Raw genomic sequence first — 25,976 nt, forward strand, 5'->3', positions numbered from 1 at the left:
TCATAGACCTCATTATGAATGACGTTGGATGTAACTCGCATCAATTCATCTTCATGGATCTTAGTCATAAGATGTTTTGATACCGGTATACTCATTTAGTATCCTTAGACCTGAGATACATATTGGAACTTTCGTTTACTAAAGACTACTCTTTGATTAGTGTCAACCGCTGTTGCGTAACTGCCAGCTATAAAGGCATTGGTTGGGAATAATCTGAAGTTCAGTGGGAGTTGTATGTATTCATGATGGGATTATGTTCTCTTACATGATATGTAACAGTTAGACATCTTGGCGCCCTTGTTGATTCAAACTGGTGAAGTGTGAGGCCTCACCCAAAATATTTATTCCGTTCCCAACTTAAATTTGTCTCATTAACTTATTATTTCCGCTAATAAGTTATTATCGATCGCTTTCCGGTGTCGGTGCCGGTTCCGTGTGTTGGATATTGTGGACCAGTTCGGTTAAGCCGACGCGGCCGACCGAGTTATGACCCGTAAAAGTTACACCTTGGGCAACGAACTAAAATCCGCTTACATTGTTTAACCGGTAAATGACGAATATAACTATGACGGAATTATTATTTGTAATAGTTATAAATAGTATAGTTTATTTACTAAGTAAATAAACTTGTTCGGGCTTTAAACAAGTTAGACTTTGGAGGCTCGGTTAGGTTTTAATAATTACACTTATATATAATTATAACCTAAAATTAAAAGCTTATCTCTTGAAGAAGAAGAGACAGCCGTCGCAAGCTCCAAAGAACATGGAGCTTTAGTTCCATGCATGTTGGTGTTTCATGTAAGAATACAAACCAACTGCCACTCCGTTTAAAAGCCGAACATCATTACCGCAACACACCAAACGCCGTCGTTTTCCACGCCGCCGTTTGCTGTTCATGTTGCTTGCTGCTGCTGATCGGAAACCGCCGCCGCTACCGACAAAGGTTTTCGCCGCCGCTGTCCACTTACTTGTTTGTCAACTAGCGCCGTTCGTTATCCCTCGGTGTCTCGACCAGTTATTCATTAACCGAGGTACTATTTATCTCATCGGTAGTTAAATAATAAATAGTTTTATTGCTGTGCTTGTATGATTTTGTAACCGGATCCTGTCGGGTTTAGTTTCGGTGCTGATTACTCATTTTATTCCGCTGTGTATATATTAATTAATTGGATTAAATTAATTATTGGACATATTATTGAACCGGGTTTAATAATAAATTTTTGACTGATCACCACTATAACCCAACACCGTGTTACTCCAAACTTAATAAAACTAGTTTAGTAAAACCCATCCAAACTTATGGTGTCTATTCGATTTATCTTATCCAAATAATAATCCTCGAATTTAATAATAGTATATATTTTACTATCTCCTCAATACGTGTGGTATTACGACCGTTGTTAAAACACTAATTTGCATTTTCCCGCTTCGTTGTAATTGGAATTGGGTCACGTTTTCACCAGAGTTCTTGCTTTTCAATCCTCTACATTATTCAAATGGATTCAACCATGGACATTTTATCAAATGTCGGGTTGAATATTTATACGCTTAACCGAAAACGTTCGTGTCATCTTAACTTATCACCAAAATTTCTTTATTTCGCTTGACTCCTTGCGCGTTTTAAAATATATATATTCTCTTCATTCTTAGCATAAAATACTATATTTAACTTAAGGGTATTAATTCTCACTTAACCCAGTCTAAACATGTCTTAATCTCGTTTATGGAATATAATAATACTTTTTATTTTGTCTAGTATCACAGTTATGTCCTATTCGTTAATCAGGGTTAACGAATGGAGCTTACATTAGAATGAATGTGACACATTCGTTACGAGGTAACGAATGTGCAGATACAATTACCAAAATACCCTTTACATTTAAACCATAATATATTAATAAACAAATAAAGACAGAGACGTACAAAACATGTATCAACAATTGTATCATCCGTTAAGCTGAAAAAGACTTACAGACACTTATTTGGGATGTTTTAAGTGATCCGTAAAAATATTTTCAACTTTTACAAACAAATGGTATGTTTTTCTAAATTTACAAAACTGTGGCGAAAAAACACTCGTTTTCACGCTGTTTGTCGCACCCGATATATTTTTCCTGCTAAAAAACAGACCTGAAATAAATTTGGACTTAGTATTTCACATACGGCATGCAAAACGTGGCAAAATAAACCAAAGTGAGGCCCAAAGGGACCCCCAAATCTTGAAGCCGCCAATATGAACTTTTCCTTTCTATATTATGTTAACTTTAGATCTTTTGACATAACTTCTTTCAAATTCTGGAAATTCTCTACTGATCTTACAAGAAACTCAGCCAAAAACCCTTGGTAAACTATCATTTTGATCAATTTTAACTTGTTTTAATCATGTTTAATTACATATAAACATAGTTTGATTACCAAAAAATCACTTCTAACCATGCAAAAACCCTAAAAATTCTACAAAAAACATATTTTGATCTTACACATGGTTAATAACATGGTTTGATAAGTTTCTTGGCCATAAACACGGATTAATTGGTTTAAAGCGCGCGTTTTTACGGTTCAAAAGTTCGGTTTAAAGCCCTAACCGGAACCCTAAGTTTCAAGGCTGATATTGTGATGATACATGTTTGGTTTTATGATATAGGACATATAGTTACAATATTTAGAAGTACAAGAACCCGAAAATTTGAGGAAAAAAGTTGAAACGAGCGAAAACCGCAAAGGTAATGCCGAAACACTCGTTTAGGGGCTGTTTAGGATTAGATTGTGGCGTGCTTGTTTTTATATTGTGAAATTTTTTAGGGACATTAGGGACCATATGAATGAGTCCTTGTCCAAATTTGGTTACTATTCGACCATCCGAGAATATTTGGCGAATTTATTACTGATTAGGGGCGTTTATTTGGGAAAAATACTTAATATGCTTGAAAAATTATTAAATTTTTTGTAGAATCCAAGAATGGTATAATGTGATCACATAAGAAATTTGGGGTCATTTGGAAAAACCTAGTTATGTTTTCTGGATTCGCGTTTATTCGAGTTTTTATAGTCGTTTTTAGCTCAAAAGGGTAAGTTGGAAAATGTGTTAGATTCTAGAAATTTTTACAGGGTGTTTTGGGAAGCATTTGGATCAACCAGGAATTGTTTGGATTTTTCAGAAGTCGGTTGGTATAAACGGACGATTTTTGGGTTAAATATAGCATATAAAATGAATTTTTATAAATTAAAAAATCAGTTAATAAATCCAGAAATATTTTTATAAAAATATGCATATTTTAATTGATAAGTGTACAAATTTTTATAACTTAATGTTAAAAGGAGAATTAATTGTGCTAAATTGAAGGTTAAACAAATTCAACTCTGATAAAAACCGACGAGTTCGTGATTAACGAACCTGTTGGAATATCAGAACATCAAGAGTGATAAAAAAATCACAATTTTGGGTTAATTAAGTATAAATGAACTTTTTTTTGAGAAATCCGGACAATTTGGATGAATTGTGCGTGTTTTTCTCCAAACCAGATTGAATTAACGGAAATGAGCCTCGTAGCGAATCCAGACATCTAATCTAGGATCTATCTTTATAAATTTAACCATTTTATGAACCAAAATGTTTACCCGAGTTTATATGGTCATACCTGCTTTCTAAACGCATAAACGATCAACTTGGCCCAGATGGTGAAACGGGAAACTGAGCCAAGCTCGGTTTTAAATATTAGATATTGAACAATATCACAATCTAAGCCTATTGACACTTTTTGGGCATGACAGCTATACACTGACTAGATATGCATCCCAATTTAGTATGGATATTATTATAATATTAAGAGTTAAGTGTCATTTTAGTACCTGTGGTTTGTCCAATTACGCAACTTTAGTACCGTCTTTGAATTTATTGCAAATGGTTACCCCACTTTTCTAAAAGTTGCAATTTTAGTACTTTTTCCTAACCCCTTTATTTTGTCCTTTAAGTCAGTGGCAAATTAGTAATTTCTATTATTTTATTTATTTTCTCTTTTAGTTAAGTGTCATTTTCATACCTGTGGTTTATTCAATTACGCAACTTTAGTACCTTTTTTTGAATTTATTGCAAGTAGATACTTTGATTAGTTTTGGATAGACAGGCAAACCAAGAGAGGCATTACATATTACAATTAATAGATCATCTCCAACCCTAAATGAACTGATCAACCCCCCTCCCGCGCTCATTGATCCTTCAAACCCTAACCATTGTTCATCTTTTTAAGTTCAATGAATTACGATATTTTGTTTTGTCCATGTGATTCGTCAACCGTCATTCATCCACAAGTTCAATTGATGTTATACTAAGAGATGCGAAGTTGTGTGATTGTTATTTGGCTTGATCCTACGATGTGTTAAAGAGCTACTGCTATTATACCCGAACTTTTGAAAAAAAAAATCAAAGAACATAAAGAAAATGCAAGAAAAATGGCTAAGATGAACTCGGATCTTGAGCTACTAAATTGGCAATCAAGACCAAAAGGCTAAAAAAGATGTTATACATTTCATGGTTTTTTTTCATCTTGTATCATATATTTAGTTATCTTTTAATTGTAATATGTAATGTCTCTTTTGGTTTGTCTATCTATCCAAAACTAATCAAAGTATCAAGTTGCAATAAATTCAAAAAAAAGTACTAAAGTTGCGTAATTGAACAAACCATAGGTATGAAAATGGCACTTAGTTAAAAGAGAAAATAAATAAAATAATTGAAATTACTAATTTACCCTTGACTTAACGAAAAAAATAGACGGGGTTAGAAAATAGTACTAAAATTGCAAGTTTTAGAAAAGTGAGGTAACCATTCGCAATAAATTCAAATACGATACTAAAGTTGCGTAATTGGACAAACAACAGGTACTAAAATGGCACTTAAATCTAATATTAAAATATTAATATTATTATAATATTGATTATAGGGACTAGTGATAGCGAGTCAAACAAACCACGAGCTGACGCCGTAATATCCACTAAACAGTGAGTTTCATGACCCCACTTTTAAACTGTTTTTACGAACTTTTTGGGTGAAAAGCATGTTGATACATATCTATATGCTTGGAATTGTTTAATGATGTGAATTATCTAAGTGCTAGCACACGAAAGTCCAAACGAACACAGTAATTAACTTCGAGCCGGTGGCTTGTGAATAGTACTATTGGTTTGACAAACCCAAACAGAGCCTACACGGTTTGCTGAGACATAACACCGTTTGCATGTGACCATAATTATACAAACACACGATATGTAATGTTAGACATAGCTACTCGGGGCATGTTGTGGGCGGAAAGGGGGCCACAGTGGTTGATTGCGCGTGGGAAATGGAGGCACGCAGCATGAACGAGCAGTCATGAATTCACTATAGCTTAGCATAACTACATCATAAACATACAAATAAACGTACTGGCAAACGTACTTACATACATATATATTTACATGCGTATATACAAACTATGACTTGTGATTACGCATAACTGATTTCTTGAAACTCGTGAAACTCACCAACTCTTGTAGTTGACCCGTTTTAACGTGCTTTTCAGGTGTACTAGATTTGGATTAGAAAGCTAATGTGCTACGTGTTGGACTTGCGATCAATGATGGGTAAATTGATGCAAGTGTGCTAGTAAAAACTAAAGCGGCTTAACGCGCTGGTTTTGATTTGTATCACCTAGTTTGTAAAAGAAGTTAGAACGATGTAAAATATTGTAAATTAGTTTGTTTTGTTCTTTATAAACAATGTGGTTGATACCAGAAGTGTCTGTTACATTCCCGTTTAACGCTTTCGCAATTTGCTAGTTGGGGTGTGACAAGTACTCGGCGGATTACATCTGTTGAATGGAAAAATTCTCGAATGGGTTGATATTGTTGAAGAATGCAATACAAGTCTTATCATCGGATTGACGACTCAGATTGTTGAGGGTTGACTATTGGAGGTTGGATCTCTGAATCATATACCCATAACAGTAGTGCATCCAAGAGAATGGGATGTAAAAGAGCTTCAAAGAGTGATATTTTGGGATAGACGTTATCAAGAGAGAGAAAACCGAAGTGAAAGATGTTGAATAATCGGGTTATTCTTGAAGATATGTGACTAGGTCAAGTGTAAAGATATTTTTGCTTTACTTGTGCTGACGGATAACTGATGCCTTGCTGCTGATTATTGAAAGATTGATCCATATCATATGCCAGTTGGATGATCAGGATAATCACCTAGATATGCTTACTTGAGGGGGAGATCTGATACAAGAAGCTACGAGTTGTTGGTTTGCTTACAAGACCTAGACTTCTGTTTTTCTGCACAAGCCCGAGAACCATCAGTCAAGGGGGAGTTAAAGTATGGCAACTAATGATTTGTAGTTAAAGTATTCTACGTTAGCATATCCGTCGTTAAAGTATTGAACGTTAACGTATTCGACGTTAAAGTATTGGTAGTTAAAGTATTGAAAGTTAACATATTCAAAGCTTAAGTATTGATCGTTAAAGTATTCAACGTTAACATATTCGTCATTAAAGCATTTGACGTTAACGTATTCGAAAACTACGGAAAATGGGGAGTCTGTTAATGCATTTGTTGTCCGCAGTTGTTTGAAAAGGCTAGGGGTAGTTTAGTCTTTATATTTAATGTAAAATGGCTCATTCTCTAAGCATGTTTAGCAAATGAGATCCATTCGTTAAACTAGCTGCTCATTCGTTAAAATAAGAGCTCATTCGCTATGGATTTAGCGAATGAAGGCTCATTCGTTATTTAAGGATGCCCATTCGCTATGGAATGCAGCGAATGGGAGCTCATTCGTTAGTGATGTTTAACGAATGAGCCTAGGCCTATAAATAGGCAGATCCTGTTCATTTAGCATAGAGATCTTTGTCATATTTATTCCTAATGTAACGTTACCATGTCGGATTCTCTCCAGGCCTAACGTATTCAGTATGTAATATATCAATAAAGTATCGATCAACCTTTAACGTATATCGTCTCGTTTACTAATAGAATAATTGTTTTTGAATGCTTGCCTATCTCATTCTCATTCAATCATATATATACAATCCATACGAAATCTACTTAATAGGAGATAATATTGTTGCCATAATACAATATATATATACAATAAATATTAAATATAGTCACGTCTATTACACCCCCGCAATCGAAGCGGGAGGTGATCGGATGCTGAGACTGGATCTGAAATCTTCAAATAAAGCACGAGGAAGTCCCTTGGTGAAGATGTCTGCTATTTGATAAGGAGAGGGCACATGATGAATACGCACTTGACCACACCGAACTTGTTCACGAACAAAATGGATGTCTAGCTTAATATGTTTCGTACGCTGGTGATTAACTGGATTTCTGGAAAGATTTATGGCACTCACGTTAACGCAATAAACAAGTGTGGCTCGAGTTAAAGGACGGTGAAGCTCCAAGAGTAAGTTACGAAGCCAACAAATTTCAGCAACCACGTTGGCGACACCTCGGTATTCAGCTTCAGCACTAGAACGAGATACCGTTGGTTGTCGTTTTGAAGACCATGATATAAGGTTGGACTCGTAGTAAACACAATAACCGGACGTGGACCGACGAGTGTCCGGACACCCTGCCCAGTCGGCATCTGTATATGCAAGCAACAAGGGAGAATCTGACTTACCAAGAGTGAGACCAAACGAAGACGTTCCCTGAACATACCGCAAAATTCATTTCAGTGCATCCCAATGTGTAGAACGGGGGGCATGCATGTGCATGCAAACCTGTTGGACCGCATAGCTAATGTCGGGTCGAGTGAATGTGAGGTATTGCAAAGCGCCAGCCATGCTACGATAAAGTGATGGGTCCTCAAACGGAGTGCCCGATTCAGCACCAAGTTTACCATTTGTATCAACAGGAGTGGGTGCTCGTTTACATGTTTGCATGCCAACGCGTTTTATAATGTCAAGGGCATAAGAGCTTTGGGATAAAAACATAGTATCCCCAGTTCGAGTGACCGATATTCCGAGAAAGAAACTTAACTGACCGAGATCTTTCATAGCAAATTCATCAGCCAAACTTGACATCAGTCGCTGGTGAAGTGCCTCATATGAGGAGGTGAGAAGAATGTCATCCACGTATAACAGTAAATACGTTATATGATTCCCAGAGTGCAAAGTAAACAATGAGTTATCACATTGACTCTGTTGAAATTCCAAGTGCAAAACATAATTAGTGAACCATTGGTACCATGCCCGTGGTGCCTATTTAAGTCCATATAGGGATTTCTTAAGTCAACACACGTGATCTGGATGGGTCTTGCTACGAAACCCCATCGGTTGATACATATAAACCGTTTCATTTAGTGTGTCATGCAAGAATGCGTTGGTGACATCTAGTTGATGTACCTGCCATGACCGGGATAAGGCTATGGATAAAACGGTTCTAATCGTTTCCGGTTTTACTACCGGACTAAATGTTTCCCTTCAATCTACACCAACTTGTTGAGATCTCCCATCACAAACTAATCAAGCCTTATACCGCTCTAAGGTTCCATTAGAATGGAACTTATGTTTGAACAACCACATACTCCGTTTACGTTCATTTGTGGATGACGAGGAACAAGTTCCCAAGTCTTGTTTTTAATCATGGCATTATACTCATCATTCATGGCATTTAACCATTCCGGGGTGGACAATGCATGTGATGGGTTTTTGGGAATAGGAACAATAGTGGTGGCAGATAAGTTAAGAAATTTCTTAGGTTTAATAATACCATCCATGGCACGTGTGCGCATGGTATGGGTGGGAGGAGGTGGTGGATTCATAGTAGTATTTAGTGTAGGAGAGTGGGGTGATGCTACTGCTTGATCTTGAATGTTGTTTTGAGGTGGGGATTTGGGCCGAGGGGATTAAGGGAACGAAGGGGTGGAATGGGTAGGGGTTGATTGGGCAGCTAGTGGGGTGGGTTGTGCATAGGTGGATTGGGCCTAGGAAGATGAATGGGTTGGAGGAGATGTAGGAACAGTAACGGAGGAAGTGTGTGGGGTAGTATGGTTGTGTTGAGAGAAATTAAGTGGGGTGGTTTGAGTCGAGCTCAAAGATGGTGTTGTTAGTGCTTGAATCCAAAGATGAGCGTGTCGTGGAGTGTTTAGAAAATTATAGGAATCCTTTAAGGAGAGATTAGGTTGAGACGGGTTTGTTGCAAATGGAAAAATAGTTTCATCAAAAACTACACGGTGGGATTTGGTAATTTGATGTGTTTTAAGGTCGAGGCATTTATACCCTCGATGGTTTTGGGGTAGCCTAGAAACACACATGGAAGTGATCGATGAGCGAGTTTGTGAATAAGAGTAGAAGGATGGAGGGGGTAACATAAGGATCCAAAAACCCGAAGATGGTCATAGGATGAGTGTCGGTTATAAAGGAGTTGGGTTGGTGCTTTGAAATTGTGATTTTTATTTGGAAGGATGTTGAGAATATATGTGGCCATGTTTAGGGCATGATGCCAAAAAGTGTAGGGAAGAGAGGCATGAGCAAGAAGAGTTCGAATGATATTATTTATGGAGCGGATTTTGCGTTTCGCTTTCCCATTTTGAGAGGACGTGTGAGGACAAGATAAACGGAGTATCATGCCATTGGAATCACAATATTGTTTAAAAGAGGAGTTGATATATTCGGTTCCGTTGTCACATTGGAAGGTTTTAATTTTGCGTTCGAATTGGGTTTCTATTTGCTTGGAAAAGGTATAAAAAGTATTATAAACAAGTGACTTTTTGGCCAATGGGTATGTCCATAAAAAATCAGTGTGGTCGTCTAGAAAAAGGATGTAATAACGATGTCCGCCGGTACTGACAATTGGAGATGTCCAAAGGTCGCTATGAGTGATATCAAATGGTAAATACGTACATGTAGATGAAGGCAAAAAAGGTAATTTAATACTTTTCCCAATAACACAAGATTCACAAACATGTTTATTAATCTTATTAAATGAAATAACATTGGAATTTCTCAAAAAACTTAATAAAGTAGGTCCGGGGTGACCCAAACGTTGATGCCAAAGTTGGTTCGAAATAGCTGCAAAAGTAGATGGGGATGTGTATTCGGTAGACTCCGGTGGAAGTAGTGGATATAAATCACCGCTGCTGTTGCATCGGAGGATAGGGATCCGGGTCTTGAAATCCTTCACAAGAAAACCAAAGGGGTCAAATTCGATAGAAATCCAATTGTCAGTTGTAAGACGACGGACATAAATAAGATTTTTGACCAACTTAGGGGCATATAGGACATTATTTAATTTAAGGGGTGGGTAAGGAGGTGGTAAGTATTGATTGCCTTGTCCATTTACCGGAATGGTTGTACCATCCCCGACAATGATATTATGTAAAATGCCACTATTAAAAATAGATTGGAAATTATCCGGATTGTTCGTCATATGAGAAGTAGCCCCGATGTCCATATGCCACTGATCTGGAGGGTTGAGAGACATGGTGTATAATGCCTGTTTGATATTGGTGGGTGCGTAAGCTGCATTAAACGCCTGATTCGGTCGTGGGCCAAGTAAACCGGGCTGATTATGACTGTTGCTAGTGGGCCGAGATTATGTTTGGTAGGGGCAAGGGGGTTGGGTAATATGGTCTGATTGCTCCAGGTAGTATTTGGGAATTGTATATGTTGCTGCCCAAAACCATAACTAGTGGGGTTATAATTATTGTATCCATTGGTCATGGAGTTATGATTATTGAAACTAGAACCACGCCCCCGACCACATGTGTTACGGCCCCGGCCTCGTCCACGAGAGCGACCATGACCGCGTCCTCATTCGGAGGACGTTTCAGATCTATATTCAGAGGAGCTAGTTTGATCGGTTTTCGCGGTTGTGGCATGAAGAGCGGTTTCGGCAGTGGATGCGGCATAAGCGGCTTGGTGAGCTTTCTTTTGTTCTTCCATAGTTACCTTCGACCGGGCTGCATGAAAGGATGGAGGTGGTTTTGTATTTTGAATAATTGCACCGATTCCTTCGTATTGTTCATTTAGTCCGGTAACTAATTGAATAACCAGATCGGTGTCGATAACCGGGGCATGTACATTGGCAAGTTGATCTGCCAAAACTTTCAGTTCTTGACAATAGGCATGCATGTTTGGAAAATTGTCAAGCCGGGTATTAGCAAATTTGGTTTTAAGGTAAACTACACGTGTGGCTTTGCTATCATTGAAGAGATTAGCGAGAGTCGTCCATGCATCGAAAGCCGTGGCATCTTTCTTGAGAATAGTATGTAACAAATCACCCGAGATCGTGCCATAGATCCATTGGAGCACTATAGCGTCGATCCGTTCCCAAGAGTCGAGAGTCAGCGGGGTGGTGGTGTTTTAGGATCGGCATCTTTCAGTGTTGTAGAAGAGGACGATTCAGTGGGTTTTGTTGGAGAGATGAGATGGTCATACACCAAGAAGGCACGACAGTGAATTTTAAACAACTCCGACCATGTCGTATACGGGCCCGGATTCGGATTCAAGGGTGACAGGGATGAAGTTCTTTATATTTGTTATGGTGAGGGCGGGGTGTAGCTTGTTCTCCATGTGAAAATCCGATCCGGTGACAGTGAGGGATGCTCTCAGATTGTTGAAGCAGGAAAAAAAAAGTGGATCGAAGACAGGGGAAGAAAGCCGATGATGAAGAGATGGAGGCGGCTTTAGGGTTTGGCTATTGATACCATGATAGAATAATTGTTTTTGGATGCTTGCCTATCTCATTCTCATTCTCATTCTCATTCTCATTCAATCATATATATACAATCCATACGAAATCTCCTTAATAGGAGATAATATTGTTTCCATAATACAAGATATATATACAATAAATATTAAATATAGTCACGTCTATTATTTACGAATTGACGTTTCAATTGCGACTAGATCTCGGGCTCATTATAATGTATAATAACGATCTCACAGTTTGGTTAAGATATTTTAACTAAATGGGTCAACTTGAAATTCTACCTCCTTATTTTGGGTCAAAATGGGTCGACAAATTTAAAGAAATGGGTCGATGTGGGCTAATGTCCTAAGGAAATATGGAAAGTTTGGGTCAAAATGTGTTTTAGACTCCACACAATAGGTTTCAACACAAAACGGGTTTTGTATTGGAACGAGTTCGGTTCAGGTTTTGGCTCGGATCAGGTTTCGGCTCGGATCAGGTTTCGAGTTGACACAAGTTTTCGGACAGGACGAGGTGGATTTCGGTTTCTTTCGTTTCTTTTTTGTTGATTTCGGATTCATTTTCGGTTTTTATTTCGTTTTGGTCAGTTTTATTCATGTTCAGTTTCAGTTTTTCAGTTTCGTTTTGATCGATTTTTTCCATTTCGATCAGTTTGATTTAGATTTTTGTTTCGTTTTCATCGATATTTTTCGGTTTCGGTTCATTTCTTGGGTTTTTTTGCCGAACGAGGACAATGGGAAAAAATTTTAGTTTTTTTATTTATTTTTTTTGTTTTTTATTTATATTTTGAGTTATGATTTTTTATTATTTTTTAATCTTTTTATGAGGGGTTTCGCTTAATAAAAGCCCTAAAAATCCAAATAAATAATAAAAAAATCATAACTGAAAATATAAAACAAAAGCGAAAAAAGTAAAAAAAAATAACTAAAATGTTTTTTCCTTTGTCCTCATTATAAAAAAAAAGAAAAAAAAAACACTGGCCTGAAACCATTTTGACATGGACCTGTTCTGACCCGGATCTGTTCTGACCCGAACCAAAACAACCTGTTTCTTAATTGACCCATTTCGACCCTAACCCATTCCGACTCATTACCTACTTCGACCCAGCCCAACCCATTTGCCACCCGCACAAAGAATAAATTGGAGTTCAAAGCCTTATAAAACATAAAAGGTTTACATAATTACAGTAACTTAGGATAAAAATAACTTATATTATAATAATAAACTATTTTTATAACCCATGAAGTGATTATTAAGCCTTAAAACAGTAATGTTTAGCCACTAAACCGAAGAGCAAGGACAAAAACTGGAAACATGGAGAATTTACTGAATTTCCAGATTAGTGAAGCTAATTTATAATATTATAGCAGAATATTATCTTAAAATAAAGTAATAACTTGAAGTACTTTGATTAATATAGGCAATTTAAACATCGCAAGGCTTAACACCGACAATACTCTCCTACAACTACCGGCATTGTCTTATTCTTTATAAAAACCAAATAGACTTATCAAGATACATATCAACCTTACTAATATCAATTACATACCTTAATCCCAAAGTCGTTGACAACCAAAACATATCAAATGACCGAACTTTCCAAATTAGAAATGATGTGTTGCAGAACACATCTATTTTCCTATCAAATTATATGCACTTTATTTATATTATTAGTTGTTTTTAGTTATTTATGTGTTTGGGGTCTTTCTATAGTTGGTGTGAAAATGGAACAAAAACGAGCATGGATCATCAAGAAATTGGCGCGCAGGAAAGTCCAGGGGTTGAAATTGAAAATATGTTATTTCATTCCTTAGCAGCATGCAAAATAGTGTGACAAAATGCTAACGACACGTGAGGGATCAAGTTAAGGGCTTTGCAACACGCGAGAGGGCTAGAATTGCAAAAATTAGGGTATTACTATATAATCAAGTTTAAACCCTCATTCGAGATAACACGACTTCTAGACCTAATTAGAGGCGATTTCATCGGTTGTTGAAAAGGTTTAAGCTGTTAGGATTGAGATTGGAGCTTAAACCGGTTTGATTTCGGTTTTATTACTTCATTTATACATTGATATCATGTTGAATTGGTTTTTGAAGATTTGTTTTGATGATGTTTCTGAATAATACAAGTAGCTCGTTATTAAGTTGCTTAGGTTAATGAACTAGACATTATGTTTTGATTTCTTGATTTCCGTTATTGACTGAATGTGCTGATTTATGTGATTTTGATTTGATACAGATTTTGAATATTGTGTACTGGTGAGATTGATGTTTTAGTTCTTGTTTGTTGGTCTAGGAATTTAGAAATATCCTGTAGATTATGTAAGATCGTTCTAGTTCGTTAATCATGTAACATCCGTATTACGAGATTACAATAAAAGAGGATTTATTGTTGCGTGTGTGTCGTTAAGTTAGTCGCGTGTTTAGTGTTTGGATAATATTTGGACTTGGAAGTGTGAGTGGGTTGTGGGGCCCATAACCCCCTATATAAACCCAACCCCTCCACCCTTTCACCATTTTCTTTCTCTCCACACACTTTCACACACACCATAGAACACACATACTCTCTCAAGACCCGAATCCAAATCCGGGTTAAAGTAAGGAAGATCTTGGTGCTCAAAGTGTCTTCAAATAACAAGAATCACGTCCAGATCCTCGAGTCGTCTCGGATCCGAACCGAACCCGAAGCAAAAGGTAGGTTTCAGTTTAAATGGTTAAGTTTTTAGTCGGTTTCGACATGCAAACTGATAGGATGATAGATCGGGCTGTGAAATGTAAGAAAAACATAAGGTTGGTGAGTTATAACCTCACGGGTATGTTATAGGACAAAAAGGTGATGTTCGGACCTCATAAAACACGAGTATACAAAGTTGGTACAACCCAAAACCCATAAAAAAGGTAAAATCGGGTCCTAATAAAGAGTCACGGGATAAAATAGCTTTAAAATGACAAAAAAAGAAGAGATGTAAAAAAATGGATTTTTCCCATGAGAAGAGAAATTCTTCCATGAGAAGAGAAATTCCATGAGAAGAGAAATTCCATGAGAAGAGAAATTCTTCCATGAGAAATTCTTCCATGCGAAATTCCATGACCCCCGTTAGTTGAGGATTTCATTAGCATAGATATAAGTAACAGATGATTGACACGCGTAATGTATTGTGCAGTTAGCTGTGCACAACTAAGGAAGGGCATTACCATTGACGGCGAGAGAAACCGACTCCAGGTGAGTTTTTAGCCCCTTATCTGTTATGTTTTCGGGGCTGTGTGCATACCCAATGTGATAGTTGTTAATACACTTACCTTAAGTGGTGAGTGTATAATACGCATATGATATGTGTATGACATATGTATGATTAAGTATTAAATGTTATGATAGAATGTTTATACGAATGAATATGTATGTGTGTGTGTATATATATTTATATACATGATTAGAAGATATGTATAGTATGCACGTATAGAAATGAATGTATGAAAGGGTGAAGAGACAGGTATGGTTGTATGGTTAGTTGAGACAGAGGGACCAGACCCTAATAATATCTGAGACAGAAGGGACCAGGCCCTAATAATATCTGAAACAAAAAGGACCAGACCCTAATAATATCTGAGACAGAAGGGACCAGACCCTAAAATATCTGTGATAGTAGAGATGGTGTAGCCTATGTTATACCATAGGGGATTAAGAAAGAAAGTATGAGAGCACGAATGAACGTATGTATGTATGTATGTAAAGCAAGTATGAAAGAAGTAATAGTAAGTAAAGTCCGAAATACGTATCTCCGGACACGTATGAGTAAGAACACGAATGTATTGTATGTTAATTGATTAACTAGAACTCACTCAGCGTAACTGACTTTTAGTATGCACGCAGGTGAATAGGATGCGACGGGTTGCTTGAGGGGAGACACGTGGCAACAAAGTGAAGACTGGCATCGAAGAAAAGAAGATTCACGTGTCGTTTACGTTACCTTTTAAGACTTAATGTATTTTGTTTAAAAACAAGCACTTATGTTATGTAAGAATGTTTAATATTATGTATTTCGTGAAAAGTTTTTAATTAACTCTGATTTTAGAACTGTGTTTATGAGTAAATCCAACGCCAAAGTAGAGCTTCCGGGAACGGAGCCTTACAAATCAGTAGGTTTTTGTTCTAGTTCTTGTCATTAGAAATAATACAAGTTTAACAAAATATTAAAATCAATCAACAAAAGTGTGCATTCCTTCCTTTTAAAATCGAAAAATATGTGAAAAATTCAACAAGAATTTTACAGAAAATAAACACAAAGTCATTCCCACTTTGGTAGGGTGATAGTGTAGTTAGGGTGTAGAATAGTTGGAATGTTAATCGTTTCGGGTTGGTGTGTTGACGGGTTGATAGGTTTTGGGTTGGCGTGCTAAGATTCTTCAACCCCAACCCAACCCATTTTACGTTCATTTACGAATATAAGTAGTATCTAGTGTAACAATTTAAACATATAATTGCTCTTATTCATATAAACCATTTTGGTAATCTGTGATAAATCTAATTGTTTTTGTGTATTTACCTCTCATTCCTAATTAAGAAACTTGGTTTTACTTATTTAACTCAAGACAATAACTTAAGGCGAGTGTATCCTGATGTGATGAAATTAGCCGGCAGCCTATTTGGAGGATTCATTGTCTATTAAAAAAACTCAAGATAAGAACAAATGAATAGAATTAATAAGAAAATAAACAGTTCAAACTAATAAAATAAAATTGCCGGAAGTGAAAGAGTAGATAAAAGTAGTTTTGAAAAGACATAGTTTTACATTTAAAAGTTAATAATAGACATATGAAAAATTAAAAAAACTAAAAATTAACAAAAAAATCAAACACTTCTTATCTCTAAAAATGAAATGTTAACGTCTTTAAAATTTTTAAACGGGTTAACGTGTTAACCCACTTTTTAGTAGGTAATGTTTGGGTTGACCATTTAAGAAACGGGGTATGTCAGCGGACTCAAATTCTATATTTTTTCGTGTCATGCCAAGAATTGCTGCCTCTAAGAAGAAGAGGCCAGGATTCAATACAAGTGTAACATTTAGTTGATAAAAGAAGGAAAAAAAAAGCGAAAGTCGTCAAAATACAGGGACCAGTATTGCAGTTTGAGCAATTGTGAAAAACACTTTATAAAACCCTAGCCGTTCCGTGAAAGCCAAAGCCGAACCCTAAGGAAAAAATGGCGAAATCAATGAGATGCAAGAGAGAAAAGCGATTGAGAGCCATTAAACGAGAGATCGTAGCTCCGTTATACGAGAAGAAAGAAGAAGCCAAGCTCGCCGCTCTCGAGGCTGCACTTAACGCCCCTAAACTTCCTGTTCGTACCAGCCGCCACGAATCAACGTCCATGGATGCCACCGCCGCAGATATGGGTACTTCTTTATTGCTTTTATTATTATTATTATAAGAAAATTATTAAGCTCAAAAGAAATTGTTGTTCGATATGGGGCTTGTAAAACTCATTTTTGTACGATAATATTAATCAGGATAGAAATATTTTTGGTTCTGAATATTGTCGACAAGGGTTATTCATGGTTATGCAGATGTGGAGATGGATGAAGGCAATCAAACTGCAAAATCGTTAAAACCTATTGGGAGAAAGTTGAAGAAGAAACTCAAACTAAGCAAAAAGAAGTACAGAGGCAAGGGCAAGATAAGGAAGAAGAATGTTTAGTTAAGTTTCTTTTATCAGCATTTTCATCACTTAAATACTTATGTTACTGCACTATTTCTGCTTGTTAACTAAGTCAACAGTTTGACCTTAACATGTTGGTATGTTCTTTTCTTTAAGCTTTAATGACAACTTTGATACATAACACCGTTGTGAAACAGCCAAACCCCTCATTAGTTTGCTTTCACGGTTGGCTTCTTAACCGTAGCAAATGGCTTGGTTTGAGCTTACTAAGAGCAGGTCGTATAAGATCCGACTGATTCTATTTTATTTATTTAAATTTATGCTGGGTTTAGTTTCAATGTTATTGGGTAACTTCTATTAGTTTAAATGAAGTGTCTAGTGCGACTCAATCCTAAGTCCTGAATACCACCATCAAAGCATTTTATTTTCTAACCATAAGTCGAACTTTTCAAACTCTTGCATCTCTCATCTGTGAAACTGTGTAAATTTGAACCTAACCTGTGGTTGGAATTGAAATGCCCTTTTACTCTAATCTAATAAACAGAATCGAACCGGTTTGGGTTCTTTGGCCAAACGTGAACTGGTTTTAATCCGATCCCATTTGAGCCCAGAACTCAATTTTTGCACATCTAGTTGGGCCTAAGCAAATTTTGATCTGTAGAAGCTTTGTCATCTTTTTTTCTTTCCCGTCTTCTAATTTTTTCTATAATTTATAATGTGTGCTTAATAACTGTAACCAAATACTAGGGCTGTGAATTTCAGGCACAGACCTGCTAACACGACACGAAACAAGTTTTAAACAGGTTTCGTGTCTTAAACAAGTCGACTTGTTTAAGACATGTTTAATTTTGTGTTCTAGCAGGTTAAAAGGCCTGTTAACTCTTAGTGACTTTTGTAAATTTTTAATTTTTAAAAAGTAAATAAGTATACACTCCTAACCCGTCAGAACTTGATATTATATTTTTAGCGGATGTTATGATTTGTTTTATGGTTTTTTGTTTCAAGTATGTTATGGATTTGTGGTTTTTTGTTTCAAATATGGGATGTATTATGTGTAATGTAAAACTTTTATGCTTGTTTTGAAACTTTTTGTTTTGTTACACATGTTATTCATTTTGTCTTTAAACATGTCTGGTAACAGGTCTTACACTCCTACATTACAAACTTACATGATAACCTGTTACTAAACATGTTCGTGTTTGCGTTTGGAAAAAAAAATGAATAGAATAATTAGTGTCGTGTTAAGCACCACAGGTCGTGTTTGACATGTTTTGATAGCCTTATCAAGTACTAGGATCTGGGCAACAGCTATGCATTGGTTAAAGGTGCACAAAAACAGATTTTGGCCAAAGTGGACCTGTTTTAGAACCGGTTAGATGCGCACCTCTAGCCTCTAGGCTCTAGCACTGGTCACATACTATTCAGCCTATGTTTCAATTGATTTTGCAGAGTTAGTGTAACGTACTACCAGAAATCTAGAAGCAGCACTATACACATATTAGGTTCCACAACATTTTTCCAGATATGTTTTCTATTAAATTCGTTCTAAATTCTGTAACCTTTTACTTTATGACCAGCGAATCAGAAAACTAGTATTTCACCGTTGGAGCTTTAATGCTTTATAGCAGGATCTTAGAATGTTTGTAAAGATCGAATAAAATCACAATCTAGTGGACGCCTTGACGCATCGGTTGGATGTTTCTTTTTGAAAAAATGTTCCTAACTTGCTACAATTCTATAACTTACGCCGGGACTACACAACATGTTTTGGTCTTCTTTGTTTACCTAGTAAACGTGTATAACTTGTAGTGGTGTACAAACTGGTTCTGATTACTGTCAACGATGGTGAAACCAAAACCAGTCTCAAGTTTAATATTGCACACGCTTATTATTATAATCCTTTTCGAGTAAATACTGCATCCAAATGTATTTGAACCGGACTTTGTGGCCGCACTTGTTTAGCCTGTGAATGTGGTGGGCCTGGATTTGTATTTATTTATTCTATTTAACCTATTCATTTAAAATCTCATCACTGGAGCTGCAAGTGAACCGGACGTCCGGCGAATCATTCGGTAAGAAGTTTGTTTATGTTTGTCTATTTAATAAATGAACCATGTATGAACAAAAAATTTCGTTCGGGCTTAAGAATGAACACGAATAGATGCCGCGTTTGTTTAATAGTGTTCTTGAACGTTCGGTAATGTGTTCGTTTACATCCGTCCGATTACGTTCGTTTAGTTACGTTCGTTTATGTCTATCAACCGGTAAATTGTGTGCTAACATATTTTATTTATTTGCGACTACTCTGTTAAGTTTTTTGGATATCATGTGGTGTAATTATGGATTTGTGGGTTAACTTGTGGATTTTTGATTATTCTTTGAGTTAATGTAATGTTTTATGTTCGTTTGTCCGTAAGAGTCGTTTATATTCCTTTATCCATTGATGTTCATAAGTATCCGTTAGTGTTTGTTATAAGTATCCATTAGTGTCTGTGTATTAGCTTGTCCATTAGTTTTAATGTGTTCGTGTGTCCATTAGTGTGTGTTAGTGTTCGTTTGTCCATTTGTGTTTGTTAGCATCCATTTACAATACTAACAAACGGACGCAAACAAACACAAATAAACTCAATTTCTTAAAGATTGGACACTGGCATGGATTTTTGGTTCGGTAGATTGTTTGTGAACCGTTTGTTTGCCCGACAAAAGCTTAAGAAAGGAACACGGACAAGTTCTCGCCCATTACGGTTCGTTTATTTACATCCCTACTCATTACTATTTTAGAGTTTAGACTCGTTTACATTTTTTAAGACTTCATATTTTTATTAAAATTACCAATCCACATTTAAAGGTAAAATTTTTTCATACTTATGTTTTGAGTTAATTGCAAAAATCACCCTTGTGGTCAATACTATTTTGTATGATTGTGGTCAATACCGTTTTGTATGGTTGCACCCTGCGGTGGGTTTCTTTTTTCTTTCTTATTATTATTATTAATTTTTTTTTTTTCATATCACCCTAGTGGTTTGCGTGTTTTTTCTATCAGATCACCATTAAAATGGCATGGCCGCCGCTGACACCGTCACCACCACCATCATCATGTTTTGTGTATAAAAATAAAATATTTAAGATTTGTGTTTCAGTTTCAATTATTATTAGAGGCATGGCCGGCTGAAGGGTGGCACCGGTCGGACCGCCGGCTGGGGCATGCAATTTTTAGGGACCAAAACTTTTTGTATTTATAATTTTATATATACATTTAAAAATATAAAACTTAGAAAATATGAATTGTTCTTTACCATTTTATAATTATTAGGCGCAAACTAAAACTAAAAACTAAGTTTAAATTCTTTTTACCCATAATCCATTTAATCAAGTTTAAATTTTTGGGCCCAAACTAAAACTAAAAACTACAAAAATTATATAAAAACCCAATGCAAAATAAAAGAAAAAGGCGGTCGATTGAAATTTCTCTTTGGTTCCTTCCTTCTTTACGAATGTTGAACAACGACCAACCTAGCCGATCTCCACTGTTAGTTCGTTGATAACAACCAGGCTTCTCCACGGTTGACCAAGCTTGCCACCAAGGACCAAGCTTTTTTTTTTTCCAATGTTAGGAGAGTTTCAAAAATTATTGGTTAATCGTTAGTTATTATGGTATTTTTTTAATAATATATTTTTCAATGTTTATTGTTATAACATTAAGTCTCGTTTAAAAAAATTAGCTTGTATATTTATTTACTCGTTAAGGCTATGAGCCTTTTTATTTCGGCTTGGCCGAGGTATTCAAATTCTCGGAGACGGCCTAATTAGAGGAGTAAGTAACAATGTTGTAAAACTCCCGAGTAGGCGGTCGAGTACTCCCTGATTACTCCCCGCCTAGAACGAGTACTCCCCGCCTCGGCCGAGTACTCCTTAGGTATTTTCTGAGTAATCCCCAACTACTCCCGAGTACTCGCAACTCTTCAGTCGACTGCCTAGGACCGCCTAACAACTTTTACAACATTGGTGAGTAATATGACTTACTGAAATATGAGGTGTTTAAACGAGCATTCTGTGTTATCGACTATCGATTGAAAGATATAAAATGAGCTATTATTATTGTTATTATTATAGAAAAGAAATAAAAAATTTATGAAAGTTCTCGTGTGATCTAGTGTATAATAATAATAATAAGTTGAAGATGAGCTGTCACTTGAGGAATTAATAATCTTGAAGCAGATCAAATTTATTTATGACAAATGTAGTAAGACAAATATAGTAATAGTGATAGGGATCTTGGAGCAAGGAACACAAACAAACAAACAAAGAGGATTGGAAGGACACAAAAGAGTATTCAAATTTTTTATTCAAAATATTCGTTATTTTCTCATGCAAAAATGAAATCTTATATGGTTGTTTCACCATCTAATCTAATCTAACTACATTATTAATGCAAGATAATTTTCCACATGTCATTATTATAGAGTGTCCACATTGGATTCCACATATGCAATTCTCTTAAATACATTTTCCACCTAATTAGCATTTAATTAGCATTCATTAAAATGTATAACAATTCATTAAATGCATAAAATCCTCTATCCATTGTTTTTCATTTAATTATCTAAAATTATATTAAGCTATTCATATAAATTTATAAAGACTAATATTTAACCTTTTACAATTCAATAAAAAATTCTTCATTAATTTTATTTTATATTCATTTAAATCAATAAATAAAGGTTTGACTATATAAATCAATACAATGGTGAAAATCTTGAAAAATTATTAAATGGTGAAAATCAAGACAAATCTATTATTTTTTTTATATACATGTAATTCAATTTTAATACTTTAAGTTATAATTTGATTTAAATGAATATAAAATAACAGTCATAAATAAAAATTATTATATGAAATAACTGAATTTACGTATTACATATACTATTTTTTATTTTTATTATAATTTTCACCCATATGAAACACGGGATATAATCTAGTTAACTAATAAATCAAGTCCTAACCAACCATTAAATGGAATCAAGTCCCAAGCAACCATTAAATGGGTATTATTGAATTACTAAAAAGAAAGATAAACTTCAATGTTTAAAGATATCATGCAAGCGTGACTCAAGCATTGACATTCGGGTCGTTGGCTCGGTCAATGTGATGCAGGCCCATGGTGTCGGCTTCAAGGTCTGGATCCGTATCATCCTCCCCGGCTTGAAAAGGACTCGACCTCAAGTCCACAACAATATCATCATCAACAGGAACATAGGGAGTTAAGTCACCAACATTAAAAGTAGCAGATACGTTATAGTGACCGGGTAGTTCAATTTTATAAGCATTATCATTAATACCTTTGAGCACTTTAAAAGTCCATCCGCACGTGGTTGAAGTTTCCCAAAACGACCTCCCGGAAAACGGTCTTTACGTAAATGTATCCACACGAGATCCCCTTCATTAAAGACGACACGTTTTCGATGTTGATTTGCTCTTTGTTGGTATTGCAGATTATGTTGAATGATCTTATCACGCACATGCATGTGGAGGTCCTGAATTTGAGCAGCTCGTGCTTCCCCATCGGCATTATGATGATCAGTCCCGGGACATGGGGTGAGGTCAAGAGGAGTAAAAGGGTTCCGCCCATAAACGACAAAGAAGGGGCTTTTTCTGGTTGATCCATGGTTCGACCTATTGTATACAAACTCCGCTTGAGCTAAGACAAGATCCCACTGTTTGGGGTTTTCACCAATAAGACTACGGAGTAGATTGCCCAAACTTCGATTAGTAACTTCGGTTTGCCCGTCCGTTTGAGGATGGTGTGAACTACTAAATTTTAACTGTGAACCCAATCGTTTCCACAAGGTTCGCCAAAAGTGATCAACGAATTTCATATCTCTGTCAGATGTAATGCTTTTTGGTATACCATGCAGTCGAACGATCTCGCTAAAGTAGAGGCGAGCTATTCGGCTAGCGTCGTAAGTTTTTGCACATGGCACAAAATGGGCCATTTTGGAAAACCGATCAACGACCACCATGATTGAGTCTTTCTGGCGTTGTGTATGTGGGAGGCCCAAAACGAAATCGAGACTAACATCTTCCCAAGGTCCATTCGGAACCGGGAGTGGAGTGTAGAGACCAGCATTAGTATGATGCGTCTTTGCAAGATGACATACACGACAACGTTCCAAGATCCAGGAAACATCCTTCACTACGTGAGGCCAATAAAATCGATCTCGTACAAGGCCCACTGTCTTGTTTCGACCAAAATGTCCTCCTAAACCGCCTTGGTGACATTCCAAGATGATGGATTCTCGGAGTGAACAACGTGGTACACATAAACGATTATTTTTAAATAAAAACCCTTCATGTTTTGCAAACTCATGATAAGGACGGTTCGGACAGTCCTTCCATGCGGCTGTAAAGTCTGGGTCATCTTGGTACAGATGACGAAACAAGTCAAACCCATGCACTTGAAGATGTATAGAGGTCAATAGAGAGTGGCGGCGACTTAAAGCATCCACGACAATGTTCGATGAGCCAGCTTTGTGTCGAATAACAAAAGAGAATTCTTGGAGTAACTCGACCCATTTTGCATGGCGAGGATTGAGTTTGGCCTGACCCTGAATATACCACAACGCTTGATGATCGGAAAAAAGAATAAACTCCCCGGGTAATAAGTAATGACACCAGTATTCGAGACTTCGAATGATGGCATAGAATTCTTTATCATAAGTGCTATATTTGCGCCTCGTTTCATTGAGTTTCTCGCTAAAAAATGCAATAGGGCGATTCCCGTGGCTAAGAACTCCACCGATGCCCAAACTCGATGCATCACACTCAACTTGAAAAACCTCATTAAAATTTGGAAGAGCCAATACAGGAGCACTAGTAACATGTTGTTTTGAGATTATCAAAGGCCTTTTGAGCAGCCTCTGTCCACATAAATTTGCCACCTTTCATACATTCTATGATTGGTGCTAAAGTTGCGAATAAATCGCCGGTAAAAGGAAGCTAAGCCATGAAAACTACGAACATCATGCAACGTTTTTGGAGTGGACCACGAAGTAATGGGTTGGTAGCCCCCGTGAGTGTCCAAATAAAAAACTTGTTACTTTCGTGAACGATACAACATGTGCATATGACACCGACGGGGAAGATGAAACAACCCATGACACTCCAGAAGTCGTTTACCCAGATCGAGGAGAATCATTGGTGGTACAACGAGTTCTCTCTGCTTTCGTCGAAAAAACGGCAGACGATACCCTACGTGTTTATAACGAGGGGCTTGTGACCCCGTTTGGTGTTTCTCAACTGTAGAAGTTCCCTCGGACCGGCTTATAGGCATTATCCCCTGTCAAGTACTAGATGCACAGAAGGTCGCGATGACGGTGGAACATGGGTTGGTAGGCTACGTGTTCTTCCTTTGAGTTGTTTCTCCACCTTAAGAGCAAGGCGGTACACGTCATCGAGAGTCCAAAACTGTTGTAACTGTACGATATCCGTCAATTCGGGACGTAAAGCTCCCAAAAAACAGGCTATAACTTGTTCTTCATCTTCATAAGCTCCGCAACGCATTCGTAAACAATCAAAATCTGCTCTTAATTGCTCAACAGAAGAGTTTTGTTGTATTAAGTTATGATATTCAAGAAAAGCATCTTGCTTGTAATTGATGGGTAAGAATTTTGTTCGAAGTAATTTCTTCATTTTTTCTCACGTTTCAACTCGAGATTTACCCTATTGAACCCGCTTTTTCTTAACATGATCCCACCACAAAGAAGCATACTTGCGCAATTTGATGGCCACGACTTTCACTTTAAGATGGTCGGGGATATCGTGGAGTTCAAAAACACGTTCGACGGTGCTCAACCAATTTATGAACTCGTTTGGTTGTGCCTTCCCTTCAAATTCCGGAATCTCAACGCGCACTCCTAAAGTACGTAGGTCATTGTGATTTTATGGTTGGAATTAAGGACGCTGACGACGACCAAAAGGATTCTCCTCTCCATCTTCAACCTCGTACGAGACGATGGTATCTGACTCGGTTTCCTATGGGTGTCCTTCGTATTGTAGTTCTAAGTCTCGAATCCGTTGTTGTAGGCGTTCAATTTCTTCAACATCATGATATTGTAGTTCTAAGTCTCGAATCCGTTGTTGTAGGCGTTCAATTTCTTCAACATCATGCGGATCTCGTCGCGGACGGCGTTGCGTGGTCGTCCTCTGCCAGCCATGATCGTCAGACCTGAAAGCTGATACCACTTGATAGGGATCTTGGAGCAAAGAACACAAACAAAGAGGATTGGAAGGACTCAAAAGAGTATTCAAATTTCTTATTCAAAATATTCGTTATTTTCTCATGCAAAAATAAAACCTTATACGGTTGCTTCACCATTAACTAATAAATCAAGTCCCAACCAACCATTAAATGGAATCAAGTCCCAAGCAACCATTAAATGGGTATTATTGAATTACTAAAAAGAAAGATAAACTTCAATGTTTAAAGATATCATGCAAGCGTGACTCAAGCATTGACATTCGGGTCGTTGGCTCGGTCAATGTGATGCAGGCCCATGGTGTCGGCTTCAAGGTCTGGATCCGTATCAAATAGTATAGAACTAGGTGGCTCACCCGCCGCGTTGCGGCG

The 25,976-nt window shown here is 36.8% G+C and overlaps 1 protein-coding gene across 1 annotated transcript; it reads left to right on the forward strand.

Moving 5' to 3' along the window:
- Nucleotides 1-16,891: 16,891 nt before the first annotated feature.
- On the forward strand, nucleotides 16,892-17,429 carry LOC143541701 (uncharacterized). Its single transcript, XM_077034451.1, has 2 exons — nucleotides 16,892-17,087; nucleotides 17,259-17,429. Exons 1-2 carry the CDS (start codon nucleotides 16,895-16,897, stop codon nucleotides 17,387-17,389), a joined length of 324 nt encoding a protein of 107 aa, XP_076890566.1. The 5' UTR covers nucleotides 16,892-16,894; the 3' UTR covers nucleotides 17,390-17,429.
- Nucleotides 17,430-25,976: the final 8,547 nt, after the last annotated feature.

The sequence above is a fragment of the Bidens hawaiensis genome, unplaced genomic scaffold (genome assembly GCF_021521415.1).
Source record: "Bidens hawaiensis isolate Kalapana, Puna unplaced genomic scaffold, B.hawaiensis_p1.1 tig00012639_1, whole genome shotgun sequence".
NCBI classification, from domain to species: Eukaryota; Viridiplantae; Streptophyta; class Magnoliopsida; order Asterales; family Asteraceae; genus Bidens; species Bidens hawaiensis.